This window comes from Molothrus aeneus, chromosome 11 (assembly GCF_037042795.1).
Source record: "Molothrus aeneus isolate 106 chromosome 11, BPBGC_Maene_1.0, whole genome shotgun sequence".
Classification (NCBI taxonomy): domain Eukaryota; kingdom Metazoa; phylum Chordata; class Aves; order Passeriformes; family Icteridae; genus Molothrus; species Molothrus aeneus.
Window position 1 is genome coordinate 14565933 of NC_089656.1, and position 17237 is coordinate 14583169.

The 17237-nt window shown below is 52.8% G+C and overlaps 3 protein-coding genes across 5 annotated transcripts in view; 2 read left to right on the forward strand and 1 right to left on the reverse strand.

Moving 5' to 3' along the window:
- Positions 1 to 3198: 3198 nt before the first annotated feature.
- On the forward strand, positions 3199 to 6244 carry LOC136561312 (C-C motif chemokine 5-like). The gene is made up of 3 exons (XM_066557567.1): positions 3199 to 5137; positions 5449 to 5560; positions 5922 to 6244. The coding sequence occupies exons 1-3, from the start codon at positions 5071 to 5073 to the stop codon at positions 6025 to 6027; spliced, it is 285 nt and encodes a 94-aa protein (XP_066413664.1). The 5' UTR covers positions 3199 to 5070; the 3' UTR covers positions 6028 to 6244.
- Positions 6245 to 8640: 2396 nt separating this feature from the next.
- Positions 8641 to 10175, forward strand: LOC136561391 (C-C motif chemokine 3-like). Its single transcript, XM_066557688.1, has 3 exons — positions 8641 to 8854; positions 9435 to 9540; positions 9877 to 10175. The coding sequence occupies exons 1-3, from the start codon at positions 8788 to 8790 to the stop codon at positions 9983 to 9985; spliced, it is 282 nt and encodes a 93-aa protein (XP_066413785.1). The 5' UTR covers positions 8641 to 8787; the 3' UTR covers positions 9986 to 10175.
- An 855-nt stretch (positions 10176 to 11030) lies between these two features.
- Positions 11031 to 17237, reverse strand: part of RANBP10 (RAN binding protein 10) — a 63253-nt gene continuing 57046 nt past the window's right edge. For all 3 annotated transcript variants that reach the window (XM_066557247.1, XM_066557250.1, XM_066557248.1), the window contains exon 14: positions 11031 to 16254. In XM_066557247.1, the coding sequence (XP_066413344.1) occupies positions 16124 to 16254 (131 nt within the window). In that variant the 3' untranslated portion in view covers positions 11031 to 16123. The remainder of the gene's footprint in view (positions 16255 to 17237) is intronic.

Genomic DNA, 17237 nt, shown 5'->3' on the forward strand with positions numbered 1-17237 from the left:
ATCACCAAGAGATGGCAGAGCTGGCACAGCTGGATGTGGCCAGGCTATTGCTCCATCTGCTTTAGGGTTTGATCTTGCAGATATCTGCAGGAAATATATTTCCTCACAGGGAGTTTGTCTCCCATCTTACTAAGGCAATAGAGAAAACTGGGCTTTGGCATTGTTTAAGCAAAGCTAAGGTCAAACAGCAGCTCAGAGACAACAAACACCATGCTCCAGGTCTGTTCTGTGAGGAGGCAAGAGGGCAAGAGCTGAGACAGGACCTCTCCCACCCAGCCAGGGCTTGGGCTGCCCTTGTGTGCTGCTCTGGTGCTGGAGAGCTGGGAAGAGCAGCTCAATGCAAGAGTGAGTTCTCAGGAGTTTGCCTGGAGTGGGGAGCTGTCAGGAGCAGGAGGGATGAGCACCTTCCCTACATTTCAGGAGCTCTCATCCCAACCATCTCTCAGCCCTGTGCCCTTCCAGGTAGATGCAGAAGTCAATGAAAATTTCCTGCAGCTGAGTCACCAGGCCAGGAAGGTCATTTGGGGATAATGAAACTCTAAAGAAATGAAAGCACTTTTGTTTTTTCAATTTCATTTCCCCTCTCCTGTGGACAGAGCAGGAGGAAGGAGGGGGTGATCCAATCCAGCCAGGCCTGACAGGATGAATCATTTCCAGTCATTTTCCCCAGTCAGAGCTGGCCCCAGCAGGGCTCTTGGGGCTGCTTCTCTGGAGATTTTGGGTGCCCATGGGCTGTGGGTGGCACACACCCCCTGGCTTTGCTGGTGTTAGTGTCTGGCTGTGCAGGGTAGGCCCTTGTGCCAAGGGTGTCCCTCCACACCCCTTCCCCTGGAGCTCCACGGGTGCCTCAGGGGTGGAGGTTGCTCCAGGGGATAAATAATGCCACGTCTGTTCTGCTCAGGGGGATGAGAGGTGCATTCTGCACCTGGTGTGAAAGGTGCATGTCCTGCCTTGATGCTTCCCCACAGCCCCCAGGAGATGGGTCCATGGTCATGAAGGGCTCTCTCAGCCCTTACTAACCCTCATGTTTCATTTCCAGCTCCACAACATCTCCACCATGTCATTAGCAGCTGTTTAGATTGACCTTGTGAGAAGGAGAAATCCCTGGGTCTCTTCACAGGCTCAGTGTCCCCACAGGATCCATCAAACATCAGGCCTTGAGGGCACTAATTGGCCATAATCATCGTGACCAGCCTCATCCGTGGGTGGGTTCACCCCCACAACACCTCCCAGTCCTCTGCCCAAGCCTCAGGAGCCCCATCTAACTCAGGTTTGAGTCCCTGCTGTGCTGTGAGTGCTGCTCTGATGTCCTGGCTCTGATCAGCCCCTTGCACAGCCCTTGGGGCTCTGCTGGAGGTACCTGGGCTGGATGGACCTCTGTCCCTGTCCCCATGTCCTGTTACTGCTGAGAAAATTCCCCCAAATGGATTCTGGATTTGGTTCCTGACCTTGGTGTGCCTGGGGCCACTGCTGGAGGCTCTGAGCCCCATGCTCAGACGCTGGGGGCTGTCACCTGCCTGTGCTGGGGCCACCCTTGGCTGCTGGCTTGTCCCTCCCTCTGCTCCCTGCAGGCTGGACCTGCCAGGGACACACCTCTGCCATCATCTCCTCCAAACTCTGACTATTCCCAGGGCAGTGTGAGGTGAAGAAGAGAAGGTGCCACCTCCATCCTCTGTGGTTTGGGCTGGGATTGATCACAGGCCTCAGCGTGGTTTCTTCCCTGTGAAATGTTGTGCAAGAGCTCTCGTGCTTGTGCAGCCTCTGGTGCCACCAGCACCTTCACCCTGCTGGCTCAGCAAGGCAGGACAAACAGGGTGAACAGCCATGGCCCTGCTGGGCTTTGTGTTTGCTTGATCTCCCCTCTTATGAGAATTGTGTCCCTGTTGTGTCACTGCAAGGGCTGCTCTTGTTGCTGGAGTCCCCCTGGGTACCACAGAGGTTGTTGGGACCTCTTTGGTGACTGTCACAGGTGATGGAGGAAGGTTCATTTCTTGAGCCTTCAGAATTCACTCTGGAATTCTGCCACAAACCAAACAATTTAAAAAAGAAGAAGACAGATATAAGTGAGGTCACCCTCCAAGGAGGGATGTGATGTCATCTTGCTGACTCTGACCATAACCCCACAAAAACACACTTTCATACAACATCAGGTCCCTTAACGTGTCTTGTTCATCACATTCATTAACTGCATTTATTTTTCTGATTGCTGGGGTTTTATTCTAATCAAACACTAAGGAGCAGATAAATTCATAACTTGTTCTAGTGCCATCTTGAAATTATCAGGGCTAACTCTGTTCAGAATTAAATCACTAAAAATTAGAGTGGAATTGCTTCCATGTCCTATTTTTTTTCTGTTATCTCAGCTTTGCTTTAAAAGCTGAGCTGAAGCATCTGTGCTGCTTGCTTAAACTCTAGGAGCTCTAAAAGGAGCCTGAAGTTCTCATTAAGCATCATTTTCCCTGATTGCTACTCCACACAGAAGCTTCTCCAGTGCAGAGTCTCCCTCACACCCCTTCACTTAACCCTGAGGTAGTGGTTTGATATCGTTGGATAGAAATGCAGAAATATCTCAGTGTGTTTGAGGAAGCTGACATCAGAACTATTATCTCATCTTCCTTAGCCAGATAAGGCCACTTCCAGTTTCTGCTGCAGGTGCACTGGCCCCTGCCTGTTCCTGGCTGTGTTTGTGAGGGTTTCCTGCATGCCTACAGGGAGTTTCTGCTCTGTGCCCCTGCCTGTGGAGGAGCCTGCCCAGTGAGTTAGTGCAGGCAGAGCCTGGGGAAGGGCTCCTGGAAGGCACAGAGCCTTCCTGCAGCCTCTGTGTCTCGTGACTCCAGGCAGAGCTTCCTGCACAGGAAGATCTCAGACCAACAACTCACAGCACTTGGGGCTCCCCAGTGTCCGTCTGTAGGAAGCAGCCTTTGAAGATTCTTATTTTTGTAATTTTAGAGTGTCTTTCCAGGCTGTAGGACTTGCCAGGGCTGTTCCTGGAATCACAGGGATTTTGGGAAGGAAGAAAAGAATCCCATTTGGTTTGTGATTGTGTCCTGAGTCTATCAGGGCTTCTCTATGGAGAGCATGGAGGGAGCACCCCAAAGAAATGTGAAGGAGCTTTGCAGGCAGAAAGGGTTTAAAGAAGCCAGACAAGGATGTCTCATCTTGTAAATGGAAAAATTCCAAAGTGACTGAGTAGAACAGAAGAAAACAGGGAAAACTTATTCCAAACCCTCCCACTGTGTCCTTGGGGACAAGTTTCAGCCCCTGGGTGATGTTTCAGGCCCGGGGTGATGCCTCTTGTTCCTGCCTTGCAGCCCAGCTGCTCTTGCAGGGCCTCCCCAAGTGCAGGATGTCTGTGGTGGTTTTCCAGCACAGCTGGGAGGGCTCAGTCACCCACTGAGACCCCAAACCCAGCTTGGGGCTGCTCTGCCCAACTCCTCTGTCCCCTCACTGGCAAAGGCTGCATCTGATGTGTCCCCTCTGCCTCCCTCCTCCTGCAGAAAAACAAGATTCTGTTTATTTATTATGTAAACAAGCACATTCTTCAGAGTCTGCTCAAGACAAAGAAAAACTTGGGGAGAGCAGAGGGGCTTTCCAACACTTAACAATTAATGCCTACACACCAGCCTTTCCCTTTCCAAAGCGAAAAAAAGAGAAACATCAAAAGTTCTCCAGGGAGTTGTGAATCATCTGGTTTCCACAGACATGAATTCAAATCCTGAGAAAAGGGAAGCAGAGCATCCTAGGCCAGGTCTTTGGCCAGAAAAAGAAACACAGACCTGCAGGAGCTTCTGAAGGTCCATCCAGAGCAGTGGATCTTGAGCCTCCATTTGCAGGAAATGTGTCTGATGAAGCTGGGCTTGGGGAGAACTGAGCATGACCAGAGCAGTCCTCAGCACTGGGTGGTTTTTCTCCCAACTATTTTAAAAGCCATCCAGGGATGACAGTCCCAGGCACAATGTCCTGCTCCAGACAGTGGCTGGGGGGTGCCAGTGTGAAGAAGGGCTTGAGGTGGCCCCTTGAGTAGCTCACAGGGAGTGAGTGAGGACTGTGGTGCCAGGGGATTGGCATGGGACTCCCCTGCTCCCTGCATCCACCTGGAGTCTGGTTAAAAAGAGGGAAAGGTGAAAAAAGCTGAGCATGAGCTGAGCATGACTGGCAAGGACCTACAGAGGGGCTCCTTGGACCTTCAGAAGGTCTGAAGAAAGGGGAGCCCAGCACAAGCGGGGAGAGCTGTCCCCCAGGCTAACACAGAGGGGCTGTCCCCTTTCAGCAGCTCCCTGCAGGGTCTGGGATCCCTCAAGGCTGTGGAGGGAGGAAGATGATGGAAACACACCCCAAACCTTTGAACAGTGAGTTTTCCATCCATTCCCCTCAGCCTGGTGCTGGCTCCTGCCCTGCCCTGGGCTAAGCCAGCCCTGCCCACAAAGAAAGGCTCAGCTACACTCCCTTCTCTTTCCCCCCTCCCTGCCCAGTTATAAACAGGGATTTCTGGTGGAAACTCGGGTTCTTCTCCATAGTACCAACATGGAATGTGATACAATTCCTGCCAGTATTTGCCAACTCGCCCCTTTCAGGCCACAGAGGGGTGGTGGCAGCAGTCACTGTGTTCTGTTTAATGCTTTCCAGGATTCACAAGCCATCCAGGCATCTCCAGCACATTTGTGTTGGCTCTGGGCTGAGTGACCTTGCATGGAACACCAAGTTTTGTATTTCCTATGGCTATGAATCCCCTCTCTGAGGGCCCAGGAGCTCTTGAGCTTACATCTGCAGAGAGGAGGATTTCACTTCCTTCATAACTTTCCCTGTGTGGGTGAAGACAGAAGCTGACACAATTTATTTAGCCTTCCAGGTAATGTCTGTCTGCAATCCCAATGACCCCATGTGACATGGAAATCCCCACGGGCAAAGAAGCTGCAGCTTTTCCTTGAATTGGCTTCAAATTCTTTGGAGAAGAGATAACTGTGGAGGAGTAGAGAGGATAAATTGCAGCAGCTCCTCGCCTGAGCTCAGTTGAGCTCTCCCAAGGAGGCAGAGCAGCATCCTGCAAGGAAGAGCCCTCCCAGAGCCACCATGCTCACTGCAAGGCCAGTCCTGCTGCTCGCTGGGCTCCTCACCTTCTCACTGTGCTCCCATGCAGGTAAAGCCCCTGGTGGGCCACTCTGCTGGCTGGGACTCAGGGCTGTCCCATTGGGGTGGTCAAGCAGGGCAGAGCGGCACCTCCTGGGGTGCAGGGAGGGATGGACCCCGCTCCTGGGGCTGGGTGGCTTTGGCAGAGCTGCTGCAGGGCTGGGTGAGCACCCCCCTGCCCCATAAGGGCACCTGGGGCTCCTCATGGCAGCATTTGCAGAGCCTGGGGGATGTTGTGTCCATCAGCCCTGTGCTGGGGGAAGGTGCTGAGGGCGGGCTGCCTCAGAGCCAGCCTCACTTGTGCCTCTTTGTTTTCTGCAGCCCCCTACACTCCAGCCGAGTGCTGCTTTGGCTACATCAAGGGCGTCCTGCGGCTGGACATCCTCCTGGCCTTCAACTTCACTACCAGGGAGTGCTATTTCCCAGCAATTGTGTAAGTCCTGGCAGCTTCTCTACTGCTGTGCTGCCTCCTGGGCTGCCACAGGCTCAGTTCATCTGTTCCATGTGGGGCCAGGACAGGGACTGGTCTGTGTAAGCTCCGTGATGTTCCAGCATGAGGAGGGGAGGATGTGACTGTCTGGGCACTTCTGCAAGGCCACTGCAGCTCCTGAGGGCTCTGCAGGAGCTCCAGAGGTGCTGGGCTGCAGATGAGCTGCTTGTAGGACACCAAGAACCCAGGGGCAGGCACAGGGACAAAGGGAAAGGAGAAAGGGTGCAGGGCAGGGAGGATGGTGTGGGCACAAGTGGAATCACAGCTGTCATTCCTCACAAAGCTTCACCTTTCACCTTGGCAGGTTTGAGACCAAGAAAGGAGCCAAGGTCTGTGCAAACCCTGAGGATAAGTGGGTGAAGAGAGCAGTTAAAGTGCTTCAACAGAGGAAAGAACTTCGTGCCCCGTGATGTGGAGTGGGTGCCCTGGTTCAGGCTCCCCAACATCTGCTGGGAAGGAAGGTTTGCATCCCCTCTCAGAAGGGGTTAAGGATGTTCAGCTCCTGGGAGAGGGCACCAGAGCCCTGAGCTGCACCCACAGCTGGGCACCAGCTCCTGGAATGCTGCTGGCCCAGCCTGCACCTGCCTGCTGATCACAGCCACAAAATAAAGTTTATTTCATGTGGTATTGGAGAGTGGTGTCCTTTCTTCTCCCAGCCCCACAACTGTGCTGCTGCCAGCAGCTGGGGCTGGCTCTTCCCACTGGGTCTCAGGGCCGGAAGGGAGGGGATGGATGGGATTTCAAGGGGACCCTAAAGGGGCTGGAGGCTCCTCTGAGGGTTTTTAGGTGCCAGACTGCCACCAGTTTCAGGCTTAGGGGTTTCAGTCTGCCCCATTTGCTGTCCTGTGGAGGAGCACAGCCTGTCTGCCACATGTGCCCAGGCCTGTGGTGTCTCTGCTGGGCTGCAGAGGAAGGGTTTCCCTGCAGAGCTCCCTGGGCAGGAGGGACAGACAGGGGAGGCTGAATCACACGAGGGATTCCTGCAATATCCCCCTGCCAGGGGCCATGGAGAGCTCAGAAGTGATCCCTGCCAGGGCTGTGGGAGGGGGAGCAGAACTGGAAAGGCAGGAGTTAAAGACAGTTTAATAAATAAAGCAGAACTGGCACACAAGCCAAGCAAAATAAGGGATTAATTCTCTCCTTCTCATGGGGGGGCAGGGGTCCAGCCATGGGGAGCAGAGCTCCCTCACGTGTAACAGAGCTCCCTCATGGGAAGACAAATTCTGCAAATCTGAATGTCCCCCCTACTTCCTCCTCCTTTTCCTGTAACAATCCAACAAGGGGAAAAAAAAAGGAGAACCAACCAAAAAAAGAAACCTACCGAAAAAATTCCACCAAGTGATAAAGAAACCATCACTTGCAGTAGCCCAGATGATGCTCAGGCAGCCCCTTGCTGCCAGCACTCACAGCACCTGGGGAAGGGGATTTTGGCTGCAGCAGCAGCTCCAGGGATGCTTTCACAGCAGAGCTGGGGGGTGACCCTGACACGCTGCAGGTCTGGAACCTGGGGTGTCACAACCACCAAGGAGGTGGAGAACTCTGGGTGCACCAGGAGAGGCTCCAGCCTGCAGAAGCCTCTTGAGCTGCTGAAACTGCTGCCTTTCCACGGCAGAGTCCTCAGCCATGGAGTCTCTGTTTGCTGGGGCTTGGTGCCCTCTCCTGACAGGGGCTGGGATGCAGAACAGACCCCAGGGCTCTGGGCGGGGCAGGACCGGCCGGACACCGGCATCAACAGTTCATGTTCTCTGTTAAAGTATTAACTTTTGTGATTATCCCCTCAAAACCCAAAGCATTTTATGAGTCAGAGAATATTTCCCACCTCTATGATGCCTTTTTTTTTTTTGGTCCATGTCTATCCATTTCAATTTCTAAAGCAGGGGGTTTGCTCAGTCAGAAAATTTGTATTCAATTATTAATTATAGTGAGGTTGGACACCCATAAAATCCTCTGCAGAGTCTGCACCCCCTCTTCTCTCCACTTGCCTTTGCATTTGCACCTGGGCAGAGGCTGTGCCACTGCTGGGGATGGCTCAGGAGGGTGCTGGGAATGGCCCAGGAGCTGCAGAGGAGCCTGGAGAAGACTAAAGCCAGACCCAAAGGTCCCCTGCTGGGGCAGGGAGGGAAGCCCAGTCCTCCAGAGCCTTGTGGGGCCTTTCCAGGCCTTCAAACATCCAACATGCACTGATTTCCTCCAGGAAGAACAGATAGTGGAGGCATCTACTGATGCTTCCTCTTTATTTCCCTATTTATTCCTCTGGAGAGGAATATATTTCCCTATTTATTCCTCTGGAGAGAGGAATAAATAGGGAAAGGAGGAGCAACTGTGTGTGCCTCAGACACGCCTGGAAAAGGAGCTCAGGGCTGGTACATGAGGTTTTCTGAGTCAGGAGATGCTGGGTTGGAAAAAGTCATTAGCTCAGTTCTCCCTTAATTACAGCTGTGTGCTTTTAACCAGTGCCTGGGAGCTGGTGTGAGCCTGGGGCTGCTGGCCCAAGGGTTTGTGCACTGGGGAGGTGGGCAGGGAGGGCAGGAGAGCCTGGGGGTGATGCACAGCCCACAGAAGAGCGCTCTGGCTGCTGTGGGCCAGGCATTTTCTCCCTGCAGAGCCCTGCCTGGGGACAGCGGCACCAGAACCCAGTGGGGCTGTGCCCAGCTCTCTGTGTGGCCACCCTGCCCCATGCAAGGCCAGCAGACCCCATGTCCTGCAGACCATTTCTTCTAAACCAGCATTTTCACCACATTAGATCTGTTTCCTTCTCCTTTCTCCTTTCAGAGAAGTCTTGCAGAGATGAAATAATCTCCAAAGAAACCCATTTCCACCTTTCTTCCCCTCTGAGAAGCCTTGGATTGATTCCCTCATCCCACTCAGCATCATCCTGTGCTGGCTCCCACCAGGACCTCTGTTTTCAGTTCCTAGAAGCTCCCTTGCCACGTCACGGCTCTTCCATCGAATGCAGAACTGCTCCTCAGACTTTTCCACCCGCTGCTGATGTGCCCAAAAATAAACAGCAGAAAGCCCCTTGACCCTGGCTTCTTGGTACAGCTCTGAATTTTTGGAAATGCAGCCTGAGTGGGCGGCAGCAGAGGATAAATGGCAGCGAGGAGAGAGCCACAGCAGAGCCAGCGGGCAGGGCAGCACAGGGCACGAGGAAGAGCCACCCCACAGCCACCATGCTCCCTGCTAGGACTGTCCTGCTGCTCACCCTGCTGCTCACCTTCTCTCTGCACCACGCCACAGGTAAGGAACCTGCTGCAGGTGAGGGCTCTGAGCCCCCACTGGGGAGGTCAGGCAGGAACCCCAGAGGGGAGCGGGGCTGGTGCTGCTGACAGGAGCAGCACCCCCTGCTCAGGGCAGGGCAGCACATCCCGGGATGCAGGGATGGATGGAGAAGGTGCTGGGTGCTCTCAGCAAAGCCAGACCTGGGGAGAGGCTGCAGGAGCTTGGAGGAGGCTCTGGCAGGTTCTCCTGAGCAAAGGGTTGGATGGAGGGAGAACATGCAGCTGTTTGGAGCCTTCCAAAACACTCTTCAAGTTGTGCTCCTGTCTTGGAAAGCCCCAAAACCCCAACCCCAGACTGAGCACCCCAGCCTTACCGTGTGCTCTGGGGGCTGCAGCAATTTGGGCTGTGAGGGGCCAGGTCCCAGGCTGTCCCCTGCCCCACCTCTGTCCATGTCCCTGTCCTGAGCTTGGGTGACAAACCCCGGCCATGGGATGCTATGGGAGCTGCTGAGGGGCTCCACAGCCTCTGTGCTGTGTTCCAAGCCTGGTGGTGCCATTATCTGGTGATGCAATTCACAACATCCCCCTTCCTTCCCCAGCCCACTTTGCACCTGTGGAATGCTGCTTTAACTATGCACAGAAACGCATGCGACACCCTCAGGGCTTCTACGAGACATCCAAGGACTGCCCCCAGCCTGCAGTTGTGTGAGTATCCCAGGGTTTGCTCCCCATCCCACATCTTTTGCTGCCCCATTCCATCTCCCACAGACAGCTCAGTCCCAGCCAGGGGGGGCTGTTGTAGGAAAGCAGCTCTGGGGGGGTGGGCAAAGAGGGGAAAAAATGGGTTTTAGTGCTGTCTGCTAATGCTGGTGGTGTGGGAAGACTCAGACACTCACCAGCCCAAGGAGGGCACAGGCTGCTGGAGATGGCTCCAAGCCTTGATCCTGGATGGGGCTGCAAAAAGGGAGAGGAGAAATAGTGCACAGGAAGGGAATGGCTCATGGTTCCTGTTTTCACTTTTTCCTCACTTCCTCATTGCAGGATTGTGGCTGCCAATGGTGATGAGATCTGTGCCGACCCCAAGAAGGACTGGGTGAATAAAATCATAAAACGGCTTCAAAGCAAAAAATCAGACCCATCCACCATCTGACCTGCCCATTCAGCCGTCCTGTCTCTCGAGGGAGCCAACAGTGCTGGCAGCTCCTCCTCGGCGGCTGCTGTGGCCGAGGGAACGGTCCCTGCAGGAGGAGCCGTCAGGATCAGGTGTCACCGTGCCAGGGCCCTGCTGTCACTGCCCCGCCACGGGGTGCCTGTGGAACAATATTTAGAATAAAGACTCATTGCTACAAATTGCTGTTTGAACTTCTCCTGATTCTCCAGACCAAGCAGCAGATCCTAACAAACCCAGAAAAAAGCCTTTGCCACAAGCTCTTATTTCTCCAGGAGCAAACTGTGCCTGGTGCCAGTGTGCTTCACTGGGACTGTGACAGAGGAGCCAGGCCCTGACCCACGGGTCCAGGACCCATAGGTGAGGTTACCTCACCCCAGGCAAAGCTGTACATCCTCAGGGCATGCTTGAAGCCCCTTGGGCTTTGCAGGTGCTCCAGAATTAAGGGGAGGGTTCTGGGAGAAGATACTGATCTATCTTTAATACCCTGACAGCTTCCAAATGTGCTGGTGGTCACTCAGAGTGTCTGAGGGAGATAAGGACAATGTCCACAGTGCCAGAAGGGTGAGGACACAACCCCTTCAGCTGGACAGAGGTGTCCTGGCTGTCTGTCCCTCTGCAGGGCCAGGGAAGGGTGGGAGCAGGGTGAGATCCCAGACATTAAAACCAGGCTGCTGACCCATCTTCTCGTGGCAGAGCTGCAAACATACAAGGGAAAACCTCAGAAAGGAGATAGCAAGGAATGGGGCAAATGATCCTCAGCCTAAAGCTTCATCAGTGTTTTATGCTCACGGCTAGAAAACACTTCAGGGCTGTATTTTCTAGGACCCTGAATGGCACAGGGGTGCCAAATGACATTTTTGCCCATGGACTGTAAGCACATGGGAAGAGCAGTGGTAGAAAGGGAAGCTTGAACAGAGTCAGATACTGGGGGACAAACACCTGGAGGACTGTGCACCCCCTGTCAGAGGGGACACAGCCTTCCCTGATGAGCAGACACTGACAAAGCACACGGCTCCACACTGGCTCTTGCACATGGATGTGTATTTTAATAAAAATAATTCTGTCAATATACAGCAGAATGTCGATTTCTTTACCATATTTCCAGTATATTTTCATAGGCTTTTTCTCAGTTAAAATCCACCCCCCCCAGCCCCTTTTTTGAAGTTTTCATGCGAAGCATCAGATAACTTAATTCACAAATACTAAGCGTAGACTGAACCAATGTGCACAGTTTGTGTAATGTCCACGTAGCCAATGCTGTACCCAAGAGGTGAAACTCCCTTCCAAGGGCCTGGAGAAGCCTGGAGTGGCACAGGGAGCTGTGGCCAGCGGTGGCTGCTCCTCCAGGGCTGCCAGGAAACCTGTGAAGAGCTCGCACCCCGTGCTCCAGCTGAGCATTTCATACCTGAGTTTTGAGCAACCAACAGGAGAGAGGAGAGGAGAGTTCACTGCGTGCTGGGCAGGTCCTGGGGCTTGCACTGCTGTGTGTGGGAGCTTCAGGGGCTGCAGCCTCCTCCTGCCTCCCCAGCTGCACAGGTGGGACTGAGAGACACAATCCCAATCCAGGGCCAGTGCAGTCCTTGGTCTGGAAGTCACCATACTTGTGGTTTTCAAATTCTCTTTAAAATCTGGATTATCCCCAGAGCTGCTGCTGCTTCTCCTTTCTCCAAGTCTAAGCCTGTGAGAAGCCCAGCATACAAAAATCCCTCTGTGCTCCCTTCTGGAGGAAGGATGTGGCTGAAGTCCTCCCCAGCAAAAATGTCCAAGCACTCGCGTGGACCCAAGTGGAGTGACCAGAGAAAAGGTGTCTGCCTGGCCATGGGACCTTCAGCAAGGAGCAGGGGTTTGCATGGCCTCCAGGAATGTTTCTGTGGTGATGTGAGTGTAAATTCCACACAGGACTTGTGGGTTTCCTGCGAGCAGGAGTGAGTTAAGCTTCGCTCCTGGAAATAAAGAGCTGGCAGGACGTGCGTGTGCTCCTCAAACCTGGATGATGCCCTGGCTTGCTGGGCGCTGCTCCAGCTCAAGCTGCAGGCTCTGAGCTTTGGTTTGGGATGTGGGGAGAGGGACAGACATGCCAGGTTCACTCATCCATCACCTGCCACCTCTTGTTGCAGGGCAGGATGGTAGAGAGCAGCTAGTGCTGTCTATGAAGAGACCTGAAGGCTCTCAACTCCTCCCTTTTCCTCCCAGATCTGCTGTAGCTCCCCTCACACAGCCCCAGCAGCACTTCCTCCAGCTCTACCCCTACATAGCAGATGGGACAAGGCTCACAGCCACCTCTAGATCTGAAAGGTCCCAGCAGCACCCAGCGTGTCCCCTGGCAGGTCCCCACACAAGAAACACCTTGGTACAGCTGGAGACCCAACACTTGCTCTCTACCTGCCCTCTCCTGGCCCACCACTGAGGCTGCTCTCACCTGGCAGGGCTGGAAGGAAGATGCTCCCCTGCAAAGGGCACTTCTGGGTGCAGCAGGAGCCCTTGCTCCTTCTCCCAGGCTGTCACCAGCTCCACGGGGCCTCACTGCACCCAGGACTGGAGTGAGGGACCTCTGTCTCTGCCACAGGACAGTTCAAGTCTGCACTGCTTCTTAAGGGGAGAACTTGTGATGCCATGGGGTGCACCACACAGCTTCATGGCACTTACACACTGCTCTACAGCCTGGCTGCCACAGGTCACCTTCTCCACCAACCCAGGACAGCAGAACTCTGAAATGTGTGTCAAAGCAACCTGTGCTACATGTGATCACAGACAGGCACCAAAGCACAGCTGCAATCCAGCCTGGTTTCTTTGCTGAAGGAGGAGATGTTCATCATCCCTGACACCCAAGGTGGAAAATGATACATTCAATCCCTAGAACTACCTCCAGCAGCTCTGGTTGCTCCAGTTTTTCAAGGCAGCCTCAAGAACAAAGCTATTTAAAGAATGGTAAAGATGCCTTAATAAAATGTGAAAAACAAGGACACAGCTTGAGGACAGACTGAGATGTCACTGTGAAAAAGAGAAGGAAGGATATGGGAAGATCCCAGGTGTAGGTAACCATGAGGAATGATACCAGCAGTTTCTCCTACAGGCTCCACAGTAAAACATGGCTGTACTGAAGGACTCCTGGGAGCAGTGATCAGGTTGTTTGAGGCACTTGGAAGAAAAAAACCCAAATCATTTTTATAAAAGTAACTTTTGAATTGCCATGTAGCCTCTGGTTAGGTGTACAGCCACATTCCGTGTTACAGACCCCATTTCATTTTAGCTCTGTTTTTAAAAACTGCAATAATCCAAGTTCAAGCTAACATAAACCATCAAAGAGCAGCCAGGGAGATTCAAAGGCAAGAGGCTTTGAAATACAACCTGAGAAAACCACATGAGAAATCCCATCTAGGAATCAGGGGTAGGTTGGGACCTACATCCCACCACAAACATGCTTATCTTCCCCATACTGAGTCATGGCCACATTAGTCAGAATCTGAGTACAAAGAGCAGAAACCACTGGTGAAACCACCAGAACACTTGAAGTAAATTAAAAAAACCCAAATAGCATTCATCACACATTTCTTGGCACCAAAATAACCAGATATCTAGGAATATGTCTTGGTTGTTTTTTTTTTTTTGTAGCGAACCCAAAATTTAAAAAGGTGCTCCAAGACAGTCAGCAAAGTTTTGCTGAGAGACCTAATGGGGCATTATTATGACACATGATGAAGAGACTTGGCTTAAAGAAACCACAAAGAGAAGGAACAAAAAAACCTCAGAAAGATAAAGATGGTGCTGCTATGAAGATGAGAGAGAGGTCTGACTGCAGCCAGACTGCTGCAAGTGGTGACCAATAGCAGAGGAAGCTGCTCCCCCAAACAGGGAAGGCAAAGCAAGGTCCTGGAGTACCTCAGTGCCCATAATGAGCCCAGCAGTGTGCTGTCAGCCTCAGGAATGGAAAGCCTGCAGGAGAATCCCACCAGGCAGAGCTCTGGGACATCTGGGACCTGAGGCTTTGGGAAGGAAACCTTTCCACTGAGTTACCTCTGCACCTGCAGCAAGGCAAGGATGGCAGGCTGGGCTAAGATCCATCAGCAGAGCTGGCAATCAACAGATGAGCTGTCAGGCACATGAGCTGCTCCTGCAGAGGAGCTGCAGGAGAAGCCCCAGCCTGGCAGGTTAAATCCTGCTTGGTGCAGCTCTCTGCCTCTGTCTCCCTGGAAGAAAGGCTGTGCCAGAGCTCCCTCTGCTTTTCACAGCTGCACCAGTGATCTGACTAAAGCATCTCCTGCAGATCTAAACCTCCTGTTTTCTTAGGCCACTGCCCCTACACACTGCACACCTCCACCAAAAGGCAGGGATAATGCTCCCAACCACCTCCAGCACCATCTGCACATTCACTGCCTCAGCCTGTCCTGGCACCTGCCCCCTGCTCTGCCTTGATTTCAGACCTCATGTGCCAGCTAAAATCCACCCTGCAAACCCAGAAAATCCTTAAAGCTTTGGGCTGCTGCTACTTTCCCTCTCAGTGGCACACAAACTCTCTTGGTGCTTGAAGCCCTGGCACAGGCTGACCTCCATTTTAAGGACAAACCTCAACAAAACTTATTCATCTTTCATTGACCTTCCAAAACAAAATTTGTGAACAGCAGTAAAATTCATGTTTGGTTTGAGCTCCCTTGGGTCCTCCCCAGAGCTACTGACCTAAAATTAATTTGGTGCAGAACCTGCCAGGCTGAACCTGCCATCTCCTAATGGTACAGCAGAGGATGCAAAGCACACGGTGCTGCCAGGCAGCCTGGCCAGGGAACAGAAGCTCAGAAACACTCCCAGGTGGTCTGAATGCTTAGGAGCAATCAAGTCCCTGTGCCTGGCACACAGCATGGAGACATTAGTCCATTTTACTCAGAGGTTAGTCACCCACAGATCCCTGCTGGTCTCTTTTGGGACTGAACTTTGATAATTATCTTAATAATCCCTAAAGAAACACTGCTGCTCCTTTTTGAATGGCTCAGGCCCCACAGAGCTGGTACTGACCCCAACCTGGAACCTGACCTCAGCCTGTCCCACCTGCAAGGACAAGCACAGGTCAACCCAGGCTTCTCCAGACACTTCCAAAATTTAGAAGTGCTCGTTTAGATCACTGTTTCAGAGATGGGAGAGGGCAGGAAATACTGTTATGACTGAGTTAGTGGCAGAGCCCTCCTCCATGGAGAAAAACGGGGGATTTGTTATTTAATTAAAAATTGTCAGCCCACCAGGGCATCGCCGCGGATGCTTCGGGCCAACTCACATGACCTGGTTCTACCATACAGTGGCAGATGACTTCATATTCATCAGTCCTGTCCCTCCAGATGTTCAGAGAGCTGGATTTAACTCTTTCTCAGGGCTGTGAGATGCTTCTACAGCACAATCACCAACGCAGGCAATGTTAATCTTCTACTCTTCCCACTCACAAAGCCAAGACTGAGAGCCTTGGGCTCCAAAGAGAGGCACTATGAAGGACCAGGCTTCTCCAATTTCCATCATTAGTGTGTGACAGGACCTACCTCACCTGAGGGGCTGTATGGTGTGTGTGGCTGGGACCGAGCCTGTGGGCAATAAATACATCAATGACTTTGTGGAGGTGGAAGAGACCTTTTTAATAAACATGATTCAAATAAAATTAAAAAAAAAATCCCTCTGAACTGCCACTGTGAGAAGAGTTCTGATTACTAGCACGGATGATGCTGTATGTGCACGATGGAGGGAGAAGGGAAGAAAAGAACAAGCTGTCACCAACTTGATGAGCTTCCTCAGTAAATCAGCATAAACCAGCTCAGCAAAACTCTCCAGATAAAACATCGGTGGAACCATGAGAAACAAATCAAAACAAAAAGAGAAAAATCCCTACATCAGAAGGTGCTACATTAGAATAACCAGCGAAATACTGAGCGCCGCCGGAGCCGCGGCAGCAGCGGCGGGGAGATGGCTCAGCCCTGCCAGACTCCCCGGGGTCACAACAGCCACACAGTGAGGGACTCACTCCGTCCTGGCACGGGCAGTGTGTGTGTGTGTGTGTGTGCTACAGGGGCTTGGTGGCAGGGAGGTGGTGGTGCAGAGTGGCAGCAGCAGAGGGTGAAGGGCAGCACTCCACGGCAGCTCCTGTCAGTGCAAATAATCGTCCACTCTGGCGAAGGAGCAGGAGCCCAGCCCCACGCGCGCCATGAGCCGCAGGCACTCCGAGGCCTGGCCCAGGGCGAGCATCAGCGGGGGCTGCTTTGGCAGGTTCTGAGATTCTGTGGGGACAAAGAAAAAGCTGCTCAGAAGAGGTTCAGGCTGGTGCTGGCTCACCTGCACTCAGGCCTCTCTCTGTCCCAAGCCCAGATCCCTGGCAGAAGGTGCTGTCTCTGCAAGGAAGCTGCTCCCAAATCCTGCCAGCTCCATGCTGCTGCTGCTGCTGCTGCTGCTGCTGCACACAGCCCAGCAGCCACGACACATCCCACGGCTCAGCAGGGCCTTTGAGAGAGTGCTGCTGTGCTGGCCAGAGCAACAAAACAGCAACGAAGCTACTGCTGATGCTGTTTGCCAGAAAACCCTTAAAACATGAGATATCAAAGCATGGAGGAATAAGGGAAGGCAGTAGAATGTGGTCCCTGGGAGGCGACCTCTCCGTTTCTCCCACTTGTACAAGGCTGCACAGCAGCCCAGGCCCTGGATGACCTCACTCCCTCATCACCATGCCTTTACAGACATGTTTTCTGAGGGAACCCTCAGCTAAGCTACACAAGGTGCCTGGTAACCTGTGTGATGCAGCATGTCCAGACACCACATCTCCCCTGGTGACAACTTGTCCATGCTCCTCAAGCAATGGACAAACAGCTGCTGACCATCAGGGGAAGGGACTCTCCTTCCCAAAACATGCAATTTCTGTTCCTCTGCTCAGTGAGAACATGAGCCCACATGGGGATGTCCATCAAGTTGTTCCTTTCCCCAGAAGCAAATCTCTGAATCTCCTTCTGGAACATTTGATGTGAGATGCACAGACCCCATAGGAAATCTGCCTGGGCACAGGGAGCCAGACTGTGCAGAGGATGCAAATGCAGCCCCTCCTAGAAAATATGATGATACCAGGGCTGAACTCTGCTAATCCATATAGCTGGAAAAGAGCCCTGGTAAAGTCCATAAAATGGTTCAGGTGGGTTCAGAGCACGAAGGGAGAGGGGCAGGAAATGTACCAAAGAGATCTCTGTTTCTTCAGAAAGCAGGGGAGGAAAATCCT